The following is a 19027-nucleotide window of genomic DNA, read 5'->3' on the forward strand; positions in this document are numbered from 1 at the left end:
CAATTTATATGTAAAAACAAAGATGATGTGACTTATCAAACGAAAGCGCTGGCAGGTCGATAGACACACAAACATACACACAAAATTCTAGCTTTCGCAACCAACGGTTGCCTCGTCAGGAAAGAGGGAAGGAGAGGGAAGGACGAAAGGATGTGGGTTTTAAGGGAGAGGGTAAGGAGTTGTTATTCCTATCCCGGGAGCGGAAAGACTTACCTTAGGGGGAAAAAAGGACGGGTATACACTCGCGCGCGCGCACACACACACACACACACACACACACACACACACACACACACACACACACACACATATCCATCCACACATGTACAGACACAAGCAGACATATTCAAAGACATAGAGTTTGGGCAGAGATGCTTGTGTCTGTATATGTGTGGATGGATATGTGTGTGTGTGCGAGTGTATACCCGTCCTTTTTTCCCCCTAAGGTAAGTCTTTCCGCTCCCGGGATAGGAATGACGACTCCTTACCCTCTCCCTTAAAACCCACATCCTTTCGTCTTTCCCTCTCCTTCCCTCTTTCCTGACGAGGCAACCGTTGGTTGCGAAAGCTAGAATTTTGTGTGTATGTTTGTGTGTCTATCGACCTGCCAGCGCTTTCGTTTGGTAAGTCACATCATCTTTGTTTTTACATATATTTTTCCCACGTGGAATGTTTCCCTCTATTATATTTTTTTCAATTTATATGTAGAAGTGGCTCTCCGAAAGTGGAAGAACAGCTGTGGAAGAAAGGAATTATTATAAATGATGTACAGCTGTTTACTTTAAGTTTTTCTGGTGATCAAGCTGCTGTAGCAAAAGATGAATTTGATATCAAGTTCATGATATGGCGTTTATGACAGGAAAATGATAAATAGAGACTGCGTGAGTTAGACAGAAGCAGAATACCTGATAGTGAATAGTGACACTAAATTTGAGGTTCACATCAATGATGTGGCAGTTACGAAACAAGAAGAAAAATTTAAATATCTGGGGCATATATTGACAAAAATGGACTGGGTACTACAGAAATAAAATTCAGAATACGACGAAGTAGAATAGTAATAGGGTTTATGAATTCTTTTTGGTGGGACGAGAAAATCTCTAATAACAGTAAGAAAAGAGTGGGTAGGCTAATGGTTGTATCTGTTCTGGATTTTAAATGCTTACATGAAAAGAAGAGTAAGAGCTGTGGAAATGGATTATTTACGGAGTGCCAGAATATCAAGAATTGAAAAGAAGGCTAATGATGAAGTGAAAACTCGAATGAAGGCAGATGAAACACTGACAGACAGAATTTAAAGAAAACCTCAAAAGTGGTATGGATATCTGTTGAGAATTCCAGATCATTGATGGCCAAATAAAATTTTTGAATGGAAACCACCTGGCAGAAGTAAACACAGGAGACTGCAACGTTCTTAGAATGACCACATCAGTGTAATAATGGAGCATAATTGAATCTGCAAGGAGGATGCACTGAATGGAGATGCTTGACCGAAGATAACAGGAATACAACAAAATGTTGTTATTAATTGATCTCTGTGTTAATTAATCCTGTAATAATAATAATAATAATAATAATAATTTTTCTTTTTATTCATAAACAGTGCTGTATGTTATTTCCTTTTCGCTATTTTTCTTTCTTGTAGCTTTTACGTAAAGTGCATCAAGCTCTATGACCTGTGAAGTTTTCGTGTGTCATATGTAGTACACATACTGTATATTACCATCTACTTCTATATAGCTTGGAAAAAATGGTCCATTGCAGCCTTACAATTAATTAATGAGAAGTGAGGAGTTCACACAAAGAAATTAGTGGTCTCTTTAGTGTCTGGAATAATTATTTTGTAGTAAGTGATAAGATAAGACTTTCCTTAAACCATTACATTTTGTCTTTCTTTCCTAGATGACAACTTTAAGGTGTTACTAGTGGAAATTGTTTTTCTAAATTGTTCATATTTATTACATATGTGTAGTAGGATATTATAAATCATTTATACTTCTCTTTTTAGCTGACAGTGGTGGAACTGTTGTCTTGGTGATGCAAGATGGAGTCCAGAAACCTCCAATACATTTTCCTTGTGGAGGTCACCTTTTGTCATTTCTGTCCTGCCTTGAGAATGGTTTGCTACCACATGGACAGCTGGACCCCCCACTATGGTCACAGAGAGGAAGAGGTGAGATATTTCATTATGTGCTGAATGTAATTTTCAGTACTTAAAAATGTGCTGATTGTGATTGGTTTGTGCAGTGTTGTTGAACTGAGCCAGTCTTTTGTATTTTCTCAGATTTTATTTGTTTGAAGAGAGAGTTTCTGTGAAAGGAATTTTTATACTGTCTTGTGTTTCTCATTAATGGGGCTTCAAGTAAACAAGACTTTCCTCCACATAATCAAAAAAACACAAAGATAAATAAATGAGGCTCAAACAGCCACAATTGTATTTTAAGTATTCAATGTCATATTCTTTGGTATTGTGCTAGCCCCTCGCAGCACATTGCTTGTAGTGGTTCCATGCTTTCCTAGGCTGCTTCAGCTATCTGTGAGGCAGGAAGTTTCTTCTTTTGTGCATTTACTTTCCACCCCATGCTTTTGATTCTGCTGCATGACTGGATACCCACCTACTATAATTGCTGGCTACTGGTACTGGAAAACAGTTAAGCCAATAGGGAGACTTCTGCCAACCTAGCCTCAGTCTCAGTCTTGGTCTTCTTGCAGCGTCAGCATTGACTTCGACCCCACTCCTGCATTGTGTTGGACATGCCAAGTGGTGACGTGCTTCATCCTGACATGCTTATTGTGAAGTTTTAAGCCTCACCTGTGTCACACCGTCCCTGCACAGCCTGGTGTGTATATCGGAATGTCACGCTGCAAGACATTCTGACCAGCGAGTGTTAGTACCCACATTAGTACTGTCATATTTCCAAGCCCCAACCATTACTGCCTGTGCACTCGTCTCGTGTGTTTACTGTGTACATCCTGTGCAATTGTGCATACCACCAGCAACTTCTGTTTTTGTGCTGTGGACACTGGTGTGCTTTGCATCATGAGCTTTTTTTCTGTGTGTTTCACCACCCCTTGTGCAACCTAGCAGCCTTGGCTTCTATCACAGAATCAACCAAAGTCTCGCTGCATGTGACTGCCACTCCAGTGCCATATAACATCATGCCTCCCAGAACTGGAACACTGCAATACTGACTGCATGTGCAGCTCATGGCAACATGACCAATGATGGCCAACCCCTGGTACCAAACTCCACCCCAATGCCCACACCACCCCCTGCATCTGCTGTCAACAATCCTCGTGGCATCGAAGTGCTGACTTCCGAATTCCCACATGCCGCCACCACACCATCCAGCAGTGTTGCGTCCCAACTGCCGTCCTCAGTGAACGCTATCTTTGCTGGCTGCACCATCACACAGGATGTCCCCAAGTTCGCTGTGCTGATCAGTCAGCTCAAGCCAACAAATGAAGTGGAGATCTGCAGCGTCATCACATTGCCCTCAGCCAATGATCATTACAAGACACTCTGGCACTGTCTCGTGATGCAACATCATCTGAAATGTAGTGTGTCTGGGACCTCCTTTCCCTCGAACGGTGTGGGTACCAGCAAACCTCATTATTCCTGCAACTCCTCCAAAGCCTGACAAAACCACACATGGTCTCTGATGGTTTCCTATACAAAATATGACTGGCTCTCCTCCCGGCCCCAATACAGATAGCTGTGGTGTCACATGCTGACCTCTCCCTCACTGATGCTGCCAGCCTCACTGGCAGGATGCACGAGACCCTGGCCCCCCTGCCTGTGACCGCCGCTGCCACATGCCAACCACACCCCCACCCTATGCAGTCAGCTGGCCATCGCTCTGCCAGCCGCCCAGCCGTGTACTCCCCCTTGCTGCTCAACATGCTGTAAATGATGTCACCAGCTGCTCCCGTCCCCACTGATGTGCAGCACAGTGCACAGAATCTGGAAGTATATGACATCCTTTCCCACCTCTGTGCCATCATGGCAGTGCTGTAGGCGACTGTAGCCCACCTCACTTGTGACCACTGCTGTGCAGTCCCAGGCATCGGCACAACAGTGGTTACTGCTGCTGCACCTTCTGCTGCCCTGCCGACACCTCTTGTGACATGGCTGGTCTCTGATGGTACTGCAAGCACTTCAGCCTGGATGCTGTGAAGTGCAGGGAGCCCTGATCTAGACACCTAAACACCAGTGGCTACTGTGTTTAGGCACAGCTGGCTGCTGCTTGATCTCCAAGCACCTGCTTGTCTCTGATGCTCACTCCACCACGCCATTCCTGATTGACATCAGCTCCAGGTTATCTGTCTCCCACTTGAAACACTCCCTATTAAACCCCCTGTTATTGCGCAACAGTTTAAAACGGTTTGAGCATGTGCAACTGATGGAGGTGGATTGGGTAATATTTGCACGGTAGTTGTTTCGTATTATATCCAACGAAGCTAATTAGGATGTCAGGTAGCAATAATCGGTACATACTTTGTTGTTAATGTTCTATATCTCTTGTCTAAACAGCATGAATGAGGCAGTTACTCTTCGTCTGACAAAGTAATAAGGGTTAACTCATCACAGGTCACCTATTAATGTTGTCACATGCCAATATTCTTCATGTGGCACTGAATACACGATCCTTACTGCAATCCAAATCCTGGGTATCCAGCGAGGATGTCGTGTAATCACGGTGCACAAATGAACACTTAAACACACCAAACAAATTACACTATTAACGCCTGGAAGTCAGGCCCATGGCTTTGGGTGACACACACAGCCGTTAAACAATTGTAAATGCGGTTGGCCATCCTGCCACAATCCGTCCTGCTCACTTAGCAGCCAACAACTTACTTGTTCGGAGTCTCAACACTGAATATCCTTTGGTGCATTGGGCACTCGACTATGACAGTATGTACTGCGACCTGCGTGAGGCAAAGATATGTTGTTCTTAGTACATAAGAGGCAGTTGACCACTTACACACTGAAGCTCGTACAGGACTCTGGCACTGCCTCGGCGATCCTCCTGATAGTAGCAAGTAACTCCACCATCACCACCTACAGCATATATCACTGTACCCTTAACATTGGCCTAGAATGGGATCAGCTTTGGACCTTCACCATCACCAATGCACTGACCCCATTATCAGAGTGGACTTCGAGTATTGCGTCTGCTCCCTGAGGTTACCGGCCAATGCCTCATTGACAGCATTACAGGAGAATAACAAAGTGCACCACTTCTTTGTTTTCATTAATATGAAGCAGGTGATGTATTCCGGCCTTTTCATTGACCTCCTGCCTGAATTTCATGCTCTCATGTGCCCATCCAGAGTTCCTTAGGAGGTCCACTATTCAATTGTCTGCTACACTGATACCATCCCCATACCACCCATCTTGTACAAGATTGCCAAGCCCGACTTTGACCAGCTGCTTTGTCCTGAAGAGGAGTGTTCTAGTGAAAGATGCATGCAGACAGCACATCCCCACAGTAAGTGAGTAATGGATGAGAAAAGCCTACAATTGAAAATTTTTCAACTAAATAAAACAAAAAAAATGTATACTAGTGAAAAAAATTATTTCAGTTGTGACATACACAGTATTAATAAACTGTTTTTACAGCAACTGCTGTTATCACACATGCACAAATAGAGAATTTTACTGATATTGTTCTAATGGTAATAGTGCAGTGAGGAAGTGATGCATCAGTCAAACCTCATAGTCAGCCATAGTCACAATGTTGACACAATTATATTTCCGAAATTGTTGCTCTTAAGACTACACCACATTGTGTACCAACTTACCGCCTCATGCCTGTCTTATGTGTTATTCTCAGCATTGCACACTACTTGTTTGATTGCTGAATAGCCTTTTATGGGTTTTACTGATCCATTTGGGGAGTTATGTGAACCTCATACAGAGTGGATAGTGTCTTTAAAACAGGTTATAAGATGACTATCAACAAAAGTAAAACAGGGGTAATATACTGTAGTTGAAATAAATCAGGCGATGCAGAGGGATTTAGATTAGGATAGGAGGCAGTAAAAGTAGTATATGAGTTTTGTTATTTGCGAAGAAAAATCAGGGACGATAGCCAAAGTAGAGAAGATATAAAATACAGACTGGCAGTAGCACAAAAAGCATTTCCTGAGAAAGAGAATTTTGTTAACATTGAATATAAATTTAAATGTTAGGAAGTTGTTTCTTTAGTATTTATCTGGGGTCTAGTCTTATATAGAAGTAAAATGTAGGCTATAAACAACTTGGACAAGAATAGAAGCTTTTGAAATGTGGTGCTACAGAAGATCACTGAAGATTAGATGGGTATATGGAATAACTGACATTGAGGTACTGAACTTAAGTGCGTTAAGGTATCAAGGAATTGTCAGTTTTGTACAGAAAGTAAGTCTGGGGGATAAAAATTTTATAGGAAGACGAAGGATTGACTACTGTGATGCCTCATATCCATCCTCTCTTGTGTTGAATAACTGGCAGCAATTTCTTGTCAGAGAAAACAAAGAAGACAACATATCCTGACACTTTGTATAAATTTTTGCTCGGTGTAAAAATTACGCAAAATATCTCTTATGACATTCTTGTTGATGTAATCTAACTCATGCTGTATTTTGCAAACCATCTTCTTAAAGAAAGTAAAGAGGAGATAATGTAAAAACTTTGACAGCACTGTACTAAAACTGTTGCACAATATGATAATGATATATCTAGTAATCTATGCACTGTGCTGTTGTACTTCTGTATAAAGTGATTTTCAGTAATTTAATAAACATATTAAAAGACTTCAAATGGGTTACATGTCTTTACCAAAGACTTTCAAGTAAAAGAATGACATTAAACTTACTACTACTTTACAGTAGTTTCTAACAGTACCTAGGATGAGTCTTGTTAAACTTCAGGAGTCCCTTTATGCTGACCAGGTTTTTTCTTGTGTTTGCCAGATGAATAGACATTTTTTTTCTAGATGATCAAGCAAGTGTTGCTGTTTATTTTGCTGCTTTTCTGTGTTATAGCATTTTATTTAAACATAATTTTGTGAGTATGACTCCAAATCTGAGCTTTTTCCACATACATGAGTTGTAAGAGTTGACGGGGAAAGGGGATGGGGGAGGTCGCTCTTGATGCAGCAGGATCTGACTCATAATTTTTCTGAGAGATACAAATTGCATATCAGAGAAGTTCACAGAGGACAAGTCAAAACGTGACACAGAAAAGTTACCAAGGGAACAGTATGGCTACAGTGGATCTCAGTGTGCTAATACACAGATTTTGAAAACTTTAAACTGTTGTTTAGTACCCAGTAGGCATCATTACAATGCAGAAACCATGCTCACTATATAATTTTCCAGTTGTACCTCATAGTGAGGCAATGTAACTGTGTTATGAAATAAGAGCAAATAAAATATTCAGGAAGAACCATTTGTGATAGTCTGCTGAATAATTTTGTGAGTGAAGAGCATACACTTGTTATTTGTACAAACACGTGAGTGGTTGAGACTAAAATTGTGAGAAATATGAAATAGAGTGTCCTAAAATTGTGGTTTCACAATGAAGTAATCAGCAATATTGCATTGTTACAAATATTTCTCAATTGTTTGCTGTACTTTTTAAGGTTAATAGCTGATCACTGTACAGTTATGGTAGTTCTACACTGTTTCTGACAGTATGTTTGAAATGTGCAGGCAAAGTTTTTCCACGTCTTCGAAGAAAGGGGCGAGCTCCAGCACAACAAGAAAGTGAATCATCTGATTATGTATTTCGTATTGTCAGCAAGACAAATCATGAAGACTTTTGTAAGTATGGTTATTTTGGAAAAAATTCTCTTTGTTCTTTTCATTTATAGATATGAGTGTTCATATATTTTTTGTTGGTAGGTCCTCCTCATATTGCTATTACTGAAATTGTTTCATATTATGAACATTCTCTCCAGCTAGTCAAACCAAAGCAAATGCATCCTAGATCATCTGGCTGTAAGGATTTAAGGGCTAAAAAGTCCCCATCCCACTCTTTCAGCTAGTATTATTTAAATGGCTCTCTCAACTCTTCATTGAGTTTCGTTTTCAATACCCATTACTTATTAATGAATCAAACAATGTATGAAATGTGTTTCTTCAAAAGATCTAAAAAAATTTAACTGCTTTATTTGTTATGTAGCTCTGTTTAACACTGTAATGTAGTTAGAGCTTTGAAGTGGCTTCCTAATCACTGCCTTAAAAAAGTCATTTTAGAAGACCAAAATGAGGTATTTGTACAAAATTATGTTCATTTGGCTGAATGCACACTCCCTCTCCATATCACAGTAGCCTCTTTCTAACTTCTGTATTTTTCTCTTTCACTTTGTTAAGTGTCATGTTTCTCTGCTGAAACAACACTACTGGTAATACACACATTTCATTTCAGGCACATTGGAAATTTATTTGTGAATGCAGCATTCAGTTTCCCAAATGAGCAGTATACCACTTTATTCTCGTGGTTCATTTTCATAAGTTTTTTTTTTTTTTAAATGTTATTAAGTATACTAATTACAGTTTTTTATTGAGCACACTGTATCTGGCTCCAGTTGTTAAATTCTCCACATGCGTGCTTGGATATTTTCTCAAGAGTTTTTGTCATTTCATTTCCATAGGAATATCACTTCATATTAAAATATGATGTTATGATGTAACTTATTTATAAGCCATTGTTTATTTGTCTTTGTCTTTGTAAGAAAAGTTTCACATTACACGTTTTAAACATCTATAAAACTCTCAATAACAATGAATATACAGAGGTGGGCTACCTGTAGCAGTGTCTTCATGGTGGTACTGTAGCACATGGTCTTTCAGATCTTTCACAGATGTTAGTGCTGGCAACAACTTTTTGTGTCACTGTAACTATAGAAATTTCTCTGGTACAAATATGCACTTGTAGTGAGCAGTTATCAGATCAGGCCTATTTGTTGCTCTAATTGTCTGTCTCTACAATTTTTACAATATTCGACTGCTCAGAAGATTGAAAACATTTTAAATTCTGTCTGAACAGCTCTGAATTTTCTTATCAATAACATTGAATTGTTCTGCGCCAGCCCTAGTTTCAGAAACTTTAAGCTCAAATAATTTACCTCCGAATAAGAGCTAATATTACATAACATTTAGCTGCAATGTGTTGCCTATAAAGTTTTTAAGCATCTTCCTAAATAATTTTAGATGCCAGATTTTATACCTTTGTTACCGTGTCTATATTATATGTTTTTGTTGCTACTGCCATAACGTTTTTGCTATTTTTGAAGTAACTATATGCTTTAATACTTGTGTGGAATGTATTGAAGATGAATAACTTCATAGCAGTAGCGGGCACTGAACTGATGGATCCGTGGCCGTGGCGTAACATACCTGATCCCCAGCGGCTTGTATCCACGTCTACCGCGAGTAGCTCCACCTCATCATCGAAGTCATTGAGTCTTGATCCAGCACCATCAACAAATATTGCAGATGCTGCATCACCTGCACAAGGGTAAGTAGAGTTCATATTTATAAGTTACGGGTGAAGGGAAACTTCAAGAGTATTTTCTTTATGGGTGAAAATCTGTCATAGAAAAATTTGGAGAGGTGTATGAGATTGATAATGGGAGAGGGAGAGCTAGGTTTGGGTTTGTGTGGGGGAGGGGAAGGGAGGAAGAGCTTAGAAAGGATGTTTTATCATTGTAATTTCATAATTAAATTTAGGGAGTAAAATAACTGATGATGGTCGAAGTAGAGAGGATATAAAATGTAGACTGGCAATGGCAAGGAAAGCGTTTCTCAAGAAGAGAAATTTGTTAACATCGAGTATAGATTTAAGTGTCAGGAAGTCGTTTCTGAAAGTATTTGTATGGAGTGTAGCCATGTATGGAAGTGAAACATGGACGATAACTAGTTTGGACAAGAAGAGAATAGAAGCTTTTGAAATGTGGTGCTACAGAAGAATGCTGAAGATAAGGTGGGTAGATCACGTAACTAATGAGGAGGTATTGAATAGGATTGGGGAGAAGTGAAGTTTGTGGCACAACTTGACTAGAAGAAGGGATCGGTTGGTAGGACATGTTTTGAGGCATCAAGGGATCACAAATTTAGCATTGGAGGGCAGCGTGGATGGTAAAAATCGTAGAGGGAGACCAAGAGATGAATACACTAAGCAGATTCAGAGGGATGTAGGTTGCAGTAGGTACTGGGAGATGAAGAAGCTTGCACAGGATAGAGTAGCATGGAGAGCTGCATCAAACCAGTCTCAGGACTGATGACCACAACAACAACAACAACAACAACAACAATTAAATTTTATTAGCAACTTAAAAAATTTGTTGAGTGAAACAATTAAAAACAAGTTCTAGAAACGAAAGGAAATTTAGGCACAGGAAACACATCATATCAGAATAAATTGCTGCAATTTACATAATCTGGTTCTCTTCATTGCCTATTTATATTACAAAAATGTACTGAATCCTGTAGGTAACTTCTTCTTTAGACTGACACTGTAAATATTCACAACTACATTGTGAATATGTAGTGACTGATTTCAACAAAACAGAATCTTAAAACGGTTGAAGATTCACTTTTACAGCAGAAAACAGCGTATCAGTCTCTTGACTCATTTTATGCAACCTGTCATAATTTACTCTCCTGACCCCTCTCTCTTCATTTGTTAGATTGGTTACTGCTGCTACATTATCAGGTTATCAAGATTTAAGTGAGTTTGAATGTGGTGCTATAGTCTGCACACGAGTGATGGGACACAGTACCTCCGAGGTTGTGGTGAAGTGGGGATTTTCCCATAAGACCATTTCACGAGTGTACCGTGAATATCAGGAATCTGGTAAAACATCAAATCTCTGACATTGTTGCCGCTGGAAAAAGATTCTGCAAGAACAGGACCGACGATGACTTAACAGAATCGTTCACCGTGACAGAAGTGCAACCCTTCCACAGATTGCTGCAGATTTCAGTGCTGTGCCATTAACAAGTGTCAGCGTGTGAACCATTCAACGAGACATCATCGATATGGGCTTTTGGAGCCGAAGGCCCATTCATGTATGCTTTATGACTGCATGAAACAAAGCTTTACACTTCGCTTGGGCCCATCAACACTGACATTGGATTGTTGATGACTGAAAACATGTTGCCTGCTCGGATGAGTCTCGTTTCAAATTGTATCGAGTAGATGAACATCCACAGGTATGGAGACAACCTAATGAATCTGTGGGCCCTGCATGTCAGCAGGAGATTGTTCAAGCTGGTGGAGGTTCTGTAATGGTGTGGGGTGCAGTTGGAGTGATACAGGACCCCTGATATGCCTGGATATGACTCTGACAGGTCACACATACGTAAGGATCCTGCCTGATCACCTGCATCCACTCACGTCCATTGTGCATCCTGGTGTACTTTGACAATTCCAGCAGCATAATGCAACACTCCACCCACCCAGAATTGCTACAGAGTGGCTCCAAGAACATTCTCCTGAGTTTAAACATTTCCACTGGCCAGCAAGCTCCCCAGACATGAACATTATTGAACATATCTGGGATTCCTTGCAACATGCTGTTCAGCTCATACTAATACGGATTTATGGACAGCCCTGCAGGATTCATGGTTTCAATTCTCTCCAGCGCTACTTCAGACATTAGTCGAGTCTGTGCTACGTCATTTTGCTGCACTTCTGCATGCTCATGGGGCCCCTACACAATATTAGGCCGTTGTACAAGTCTCTTCGGTTCTTCAGTATATTACAGTCTCAATCGTTCTCGACAATTTTTGCCTACAGAATTCTGTCTGTTACCATGAAAGTTATCACTTATGTCTTAACGGATGACCTACCACCATGTCCCTTCTTATAGTTAGTGCTCTATACACGTTCTTTTGCTTGCTGATTTTATCTCTGTTCTCTTAATTTTTAGTATTCTTCTGTAAAATCATAGTTCAAATGTTTCAATCCTTTTATGTTTGGTTTTGTGAGAGATAGTAGAAGGTTAAAACTTCATACTCATCATTCATAATCAAACTGGTAAACCACTGCCTACAAATGACTGAGGTTTGGATTTGAACCATAGTTCATCATGTTCAAAGATGTAGACCAGTTGTTCTCAAACTTTTTGAGCTTTGTGCACATTTAAAAGGCCACAAATAATTGTGGACATACTATATACACATTTCTGAGGAATATTTTACAACAGCCAATACAGGAAATAAATACAGTGATAAAATAACAATTGAGTCATTTTGTTTTGAATTTCACGTCCAGACTACAGAAAATACAACTTATATTAATAAAAACATACATTATCACAATATGAACAAATAATTTTTGTATAAAAAGTGTGAGAGATTCATGAAGCACGATCTGTCATCCAGATGCAATGGCTGAGCACTGTGTTGCCTCTTGCCCTGCCAAGACGAAAGGCAAGAGAAACTATTAAGTGAAACGTATTGAAATGAACTAAAGCTATAAAACTAACGATTAATTCAGATTATAGAGAAAAGTAATAATGCAATACAAATGAATCATACCTTACGTCTACTCTTTCTAGTGTTTGAGAAACATGAGCCTGATGTGTCCTCGTGATTTCTTCGATGTTTGGAGATATATTTGAAAGACAAACTTTCATTTCCTCATCAATACATTGAAGAGTTCCTCTCTTTTTACATTTAATTTTGGTGAGTGCAGAAAATCCTAATTCACATAAATATGATGTTGAAAATTGAAGTAAAATGTTCAAAGCCTTTTTAGATATCGACACATATTCTTCTTTTATAGAAATCCAAAAGGCTTCTAGAGACATTTCTTAATGCTTAATCATCAGTCCATGATCAATAGATATAGCTGCCAGTTCTTCTTCTTCTGTTAATGTTAAGCCAAAATCACCTGAAGTTTCCATGAATGGGTTTCGAATCCATTAGTACTGTTCAGTGTTGAGGGACGGAAAATATGAATTCAGTTTCTCTTCTAAACTTATGAAATTATCTACTACTATTGGAAATATTTCATTCATGCATGTGCTCCTTACCAATGGGTCCAAGTTACCTTGAACAGCTTTTCTTTTCCATATTTGTAGTTTTCTGTGAAACGCTTTAATTTTGTAGGTGGATGCAGGGAATATTGTCTTCTTTCCCTTGCATGGTAGTGTTCAAAATATTGAACTGTTGAAATATATTTGCTGACTTCTTTGTGTAAAATCAACAGTCTGTGTTCTGACTCCATATTGACACAAAGTTTTTTGAATGAACGAGTTTTGACAGGTCCTGTTTCCATAAAATCTACCATCTGAACAACTTGCTCTAAGACTTCTCTCAAATTTTCTCTCAATGTTTTTGCTATTAAGGCCTCCCTATTAAGGAAGCACTGAGTTACGATAACTTTTTTTTTTACACTACCATTGAAGGGGCACCATCTGTGCAAATGCCTATGCACGACATACTGTTAACTGCCACTTATTAAGATAATCATTTAAAATGTTGAAAGCATTCTCAACTTTAGTACACACACTTAATTCTTTGTAAGAAAGAAACTGATTTACTATTTGATCTTGATTAATGAAACAGACAAATGCTAAGAGTTCCGATTGATTGGTAATGTCTGTTGATTCATCAACTTGCAATGCAAAGTTTGAGAGCTTGAGTTTATTACTGCATACATTTTCCTCAATATCAGTAGACATTTCTATAATACACCTGTGAGCTGTTATCATTCGACAAAGGAATCTTGCTTATTTTCATAGCTGCTTCATTTCCTAGCATCGTCATGATCATTTTTATACAAGCAGGCCAAATAAGTATATCATCTATAGTATGAGCTTTCATATACTTTGCTATTGGTTCAGAGACTTGGTAGTAAGTGATCAGAGCTTTATTAGAAACAGACATTACACTTTTAAAAGAATTTGCTGCCCTGTTTTGCTGTTTAGACAGTCTCTTGAAATAGCTTACAGGTTTATCTCACAAATGTGAATGCATTGTTTTAAAATGTTTGCTCAATTTACTAGGAAGCAGAGATTCATTTGCCATTTTATACCCACATACGAAGCATAGTGGGAAAGCATGATCTTCACTCCCAGTCCAAGTAAAACCATAGCATAAGCAGCTGTCATTGTACTTAAGAGTAGGCCACTGCTTTCCTTTTTTATTTGCACTTAGCATTTGTTCACGTCCAGAGTCAGATTCTTCAAGAATATGTTTGGTTTTCAGAAATCTCTCCATTTTATTCAATTGTATTTTGCATATAAGATTCACTTCTAGTGATTGTGAAAATAAGTAGTATGCTGTACACAAAACACGAGCCCCACATATGCTAACAACACCTCACTGACATATCACCTGGAAGCTCTGTGATAACGTCAAGTGCACAACAGTGGAAACTTGTTTTCCTTCTGGGCCTGGATTCTTGTGCCTCCATGGGTTAACAGTGCTGCCAATGGCAATTTTCAGGTTCCATTAACCTTTCTCGAAGCTTCTGTCATGAATCTGCTGGATCACTAAACTGCAGTGGAAATGACACTCAGAATTAGCAAGGCTTCACGAACAATGACGATCGTGTTCATAAGTGCAAATCATCTGTAGCAAAGAATATGAAATGAAATTCTTTTAGTCATGGACAGCTCGAGGTCAAACAGTAAGCAGCTCTCACAGATAATTTCCTCTCCCGGTCTCTCTTTCCAATAATATTTTATTGAGGACAGAAAGGTATGCATTTTCAGTAAAATATTATTAAAAAGTGACATGTTGCAGATGTTGTTTATAATTTTTTGATACACTGTCATGGTACTTAAATAGGTCAAAATTGCCAATAATAATGATATGCAATGCACTTCCTACATGCTGTTGCAGCGCCACTCGGAGTTAGGTGGAATAGGCTCGCAATCATTGGGAATGAGACGAAACCTTCTGAATGCTATGGACAAGTTGTTATAACATGCATAGTGCACAAGGCTCAAATTCAGTATGGCTACCATCATAAAATAAAAATGTCCATAGGCAAATCAACTGCAAAACAAAAGCACGATACTATCAGATAATATCCGTAAGAGTTTTCGTCAGAAAAATCCGTGTCGTCAAATATTTTTTCACCATTTTTCCTGATTCTGAACTTTTGGATCTGACTAGAAATCCATTAACACTTGACAACACTGTTGATTAACTCAATGTTTATTTACAAACTTTAAGAGTGACACAAGTGTTGTACCGTTTGGTTACAGAAAGAAGGCACGAAACAAGGCATATGAAAATAATTTGCACAGCACCTACAGGGCAAAGGGTGGTGAGAGGGTGGATGGTTAGGAAAATTTCATGACTGGTGCTAGTCATCCACAGATACCTGTGCGTCTGGTACTGATGGGCAACTAAGATAGCTATATTTTACACACAAAAGTAAAAAGGGTTTGCTAAAAGTGCATTATTTCTATCAAAAATTGTGAAATTAAGGTAAGGCTGTTGTAATGCATTTCTAGTGCAAGAAGTTGAAGAAAATGGCATTTGAGGCTTTTATTAATTATGAATGACTGTGAAGCACTATGTTGTAAGAATCCTGTAGTCCATGGTTGCAGTCTTGGACTGCAAGTTATATACAGCATATTCAATAAGTTATTGCTTTGACCACATCAAAATTTACCATGGATAAAGTGTTACATTCATAAATACAGTTACATTCATTATTAAATGAATTAATTGCTCCCACCACTGCATTTTGTTGTGATTGTAGCAATGTGACAATTATCTGACCATTCTGTTCCTGCAAACCCCAGCTTTCTGCCATCTGAATAGTTATTTTTCTTGACCCACTCTGAATTACACTTTCCCTAGAATTCCTTACACTTCTCAGTGGTGTAAGGGATGACCTCGATGGGCCAGCAATGGCTTTATCATCACTCATTATTTTGAAATACCTTTGCCCAGTTCCTAAACAGCCACTACTGTTAGGTAGCTAAGATTAGCAGCAATGGAAAAGAGAAGACAGTCAGTATGAAATGTTCTGAATACTGTCGACACTACAATGAGAATAAGCCACCTTATTTCCTTAACCAAACTGAACTGTTCAACAAAACTTAAGGACTCGTTCCATATTATACCTGTCGTGAAATGGATAAAATTGAGTAGCTATATGTTTGTTTATATTTGGCCACATGTTTTCCTAAAATATTACAGGGCGCACCCATAAATGTTCAAGGGTGCACCAGTGCACTCTGGCAAACACTTTGAGAACCACTGATGTAGACACATTAAAACGTATTTAGTGAGAGGAGTTGTGACAGAGCAGGCAGTAGCTAAAGTTGTGCTAAACATTAAGCTTTAACCAGTTCTTTATGCATTAGGAGGTGGAGAGGTAGTAGAAAAAATAAAGAAAAAGGAGGTAAGGGGTGACAGAGAGGGATAAGGGATTTAGGATGTTGGGTACATAGGATAGTTTACTGTAGATGGGCCATAAACAACTTGGCATAACAGGCTGCCATGTTGCAAAGGACCACCCTGTTTACCCAGTATCAGTCTATGCAAAGAACAACTTAACTGCATCCTAATCCAGGACTTTCCACAATCCTCCTCACTTCTCCCAAAGTGATATTCCTGCTCCTATCAATGTAAAAACAATGTGGCCTGTCTTTACGGGACCCTCACTTGCAACCCCCTTGAAGATCCTATCCCTGTGGAATATCTGGTGCAGAACCTGCTCTGTATCCACTCAACACAGCCTATTCAGTCCTATCAGAGGTATATTTTATCATATTATCAGCAAAGCCACCTGTGAAAGAAGTCTTATCATCTAACAGTTATGCTGTAACTCTTACACAGACTATTATGTAAAAATGGGCACCAACCAGTTCTCCACCCAAATTAATAGCCATCACCAAGCTGTAACCAGGGGGTAAATTTGACCACTTGGCTGCAGAAAATGCTCCTGAGTTCAACATACTAGACAACTTCAATGGCTGCTTCACAGCCTATGCCACCTGTCTTTCTTGTAGTTATCTTCTACTGGAAAAGTATTGGTTGCAAATGATTGGCTCACGTTAATAAGTAGCTCACGTTATTAAGTAGTTTGCAGTCCTATGTTCTTAAAGCTAGTCATGGTGATTTACATGTACTTGTTTACTGGTTTTCTTATTGTGAAATTAAATGTGATTCTTGGATATTTTCCAGTGACCCTATACAGCAAGTATGTACCTCAATGAGGCGACAGATATCATCTAGGGCATTCTATGGGTGGCTGGCTTATTGCCGTCATCTGCGCACAGTTCGAACCCACCTCTCAGGACTGGTGCTCACAACGATAGTGCCATCCAGTGATGCAGAATCTGGTCTGACTGCTGAACGTTGGGCAGAACTATCTAAGGCTGAAGGGCAAGCAGCAGAAATATTTAGGCTTACTTATTATGGTGGCATTGAACATAGCATTCGTAGACAGGTATGTTACAAAAGCTTGGTATTTGTTTATTACATTACCTTTCACTTCACTATGCTGTTAGAGTTACTGATCTATTGTTTCACTTACAAAGTTGAATTACTAATAATTTTAATCTCCGCAATTGATGTTTTTAAGGTGTGTGTGTGTGTGTGTGTGTGTGTGTGTGTGTGTGTGTGTGTGTGTGTGTGTGTGTGTTTTGGACAGTGCATGGCTCTATTTGGGTTGAGTTATACTTAGTCTGCTTTTGTGCCTGGTAGCTAAACTTGCTGCAAAAATAGTACTAACCTGTGATCCTTCAGTCAGATTTATCGAAGCATCACCAATTAATGCAAATTTAAATAAATACTTGTTGCAATAAAAGAAAATATTTTAAAAATGGTGAAAAGAGTTATACTCTCCTAAATAATTTAGGTAAGCAGCACCAAAATGTTTATATTGAAATGAAGTGATGATTTATTCAGTCAGTTAAAGCACACTTTTTCATGGTGGTCATACAAATATTGTTTCAGCATGAAACAAAGTTATGAAAATTATCAAATGCTGTATAGACTGTGTGACTGTGTACTTGGAGTCATACCAGACTACCCAGTTACTATTTAAATGGCAGCAGTCTGTGTAAAGCGTAGTCTCATTCCATTAAACTAAACACAAAATATGTGCTGCTCATAAATAAATAAAGCTCACTGTGGTGCATTCATCCACGTTCTGGGGATAGCATCTTTCACTAGTAATTAAAACAGCCTGGATCCTTGGTTTGAATCCAGCCACTGCCTAAATTTTAAATAAAAATCATCAGCAGTGGTGACTGAAGACTTCCAGCATAAGAAGTCATCCTCACTCTGGCAACAGCCTTGTCAGAGAGGGCAGAGGAATGGATGGAGGTTCAGGGCACACTCTTGCCCTTGAGGTGAAAAACTACCCCTAAAAAGCAGAAGAATCAGCATTGATCAATGACATGAGGTTGCAGAAGGCAATGGCAACCACTGCTTTGAAGACACATTGGGCTTATTGACCGGACATGAAAAAGTGTCATGATCATCTCTCTATTGTCAATAGGTTCCAGATTAGTTCCCCATTCGAATCTCTGGGAGGGGATGCCAAGGGGGAGATGAACATGAAAGAAAGATGAAATAACCAGTGGTTAGATGATGATTTAAGAGTCAGGTCTTGGAATGTCAAATGTTTGAACATAGTAAGAAAGCTAAAAAATCTGAAAAGGGAAATGCAAAAGGTCAATCACGATATAGTGGGTCCAGTGAAGTGAAATGGTAAGAAGATAGAGATTTCTGGTCAGACAAATGTAGGTTAATATCAACAGCAGAAAAAAATGGTATAAAGGAGTAGGATTCGTTACAAATAGGAAAGTGGGGCAGAGAGTGAGCTACTGTAAACAATTCAGTGATAGAGTTGTTGTCATCAGATTTGACAGCAAACCAATGCTGACAGTGATAGTTCAGGTTTATAAGTTGATCTCCCAAGGAGAAGGAGGAGGAGGAGGAGGAGGAGGAGGAGGAGGAGAAGAAGAAGAAGAAGAAGAAGAAGAAGAAAGGGGGGGAGAGGGGAGTGATATATATATATATATATATATATATATATATATATATATAT

General features: G+C 39.0%; 1 protein-coding gene across 1 annotated transcript in view; it reads left to right on the forward strand.

Annotated features, from left to right (window-relative positions):
• Nucleotides 1-19027, forward strand: part of LOC126203851 (small G protein signaling modulator 1-like) — a 353457-nt gene that overhangs the window by 138687 nt on the left and 195743 nt on the right. The window contains exons 11-15 of the mRNA XM_049938226.1: nucleotides 2009-2173; nucleotides 7702-7812; nucleotides 9346-9465; nucleotides 16904-16916; nucleotides 17155-17419. Of these exons, the coding sequence (XP_049794183.1) occupies nucleotides 2009-2173; nucleotides 7702-7812; nucleotides 9346-9465; nucleotides 16904-16916; nucleotides 17155-17419 (674 nt within the window). The remainder of the gene's footprint in view (nucleotides 1-2008; nucleotides 2174-7701; nucleotides 7813-9345; nucleotides 9466-16903; nucleotides 16917-17154; nucleotides 17420-19027) is intronic.

The sequence above is a fragment of the Schistocerca nitens genome, chromosome 9 (genome assembly GCF_023898315.1).
Source record: "Schistocerca nitens isolate TAMUIC-IGC-003100 chromosome 9, iqSchNite1.1, whole genome shotgun sequence".
Taxonomy (NCBI): domain Eukaryota; kingdom Metazoa; phylum Arthropoda; class Insecta; order Orthoptera; family Acrididae; genus Schistocerca; species Schistocerca nitens.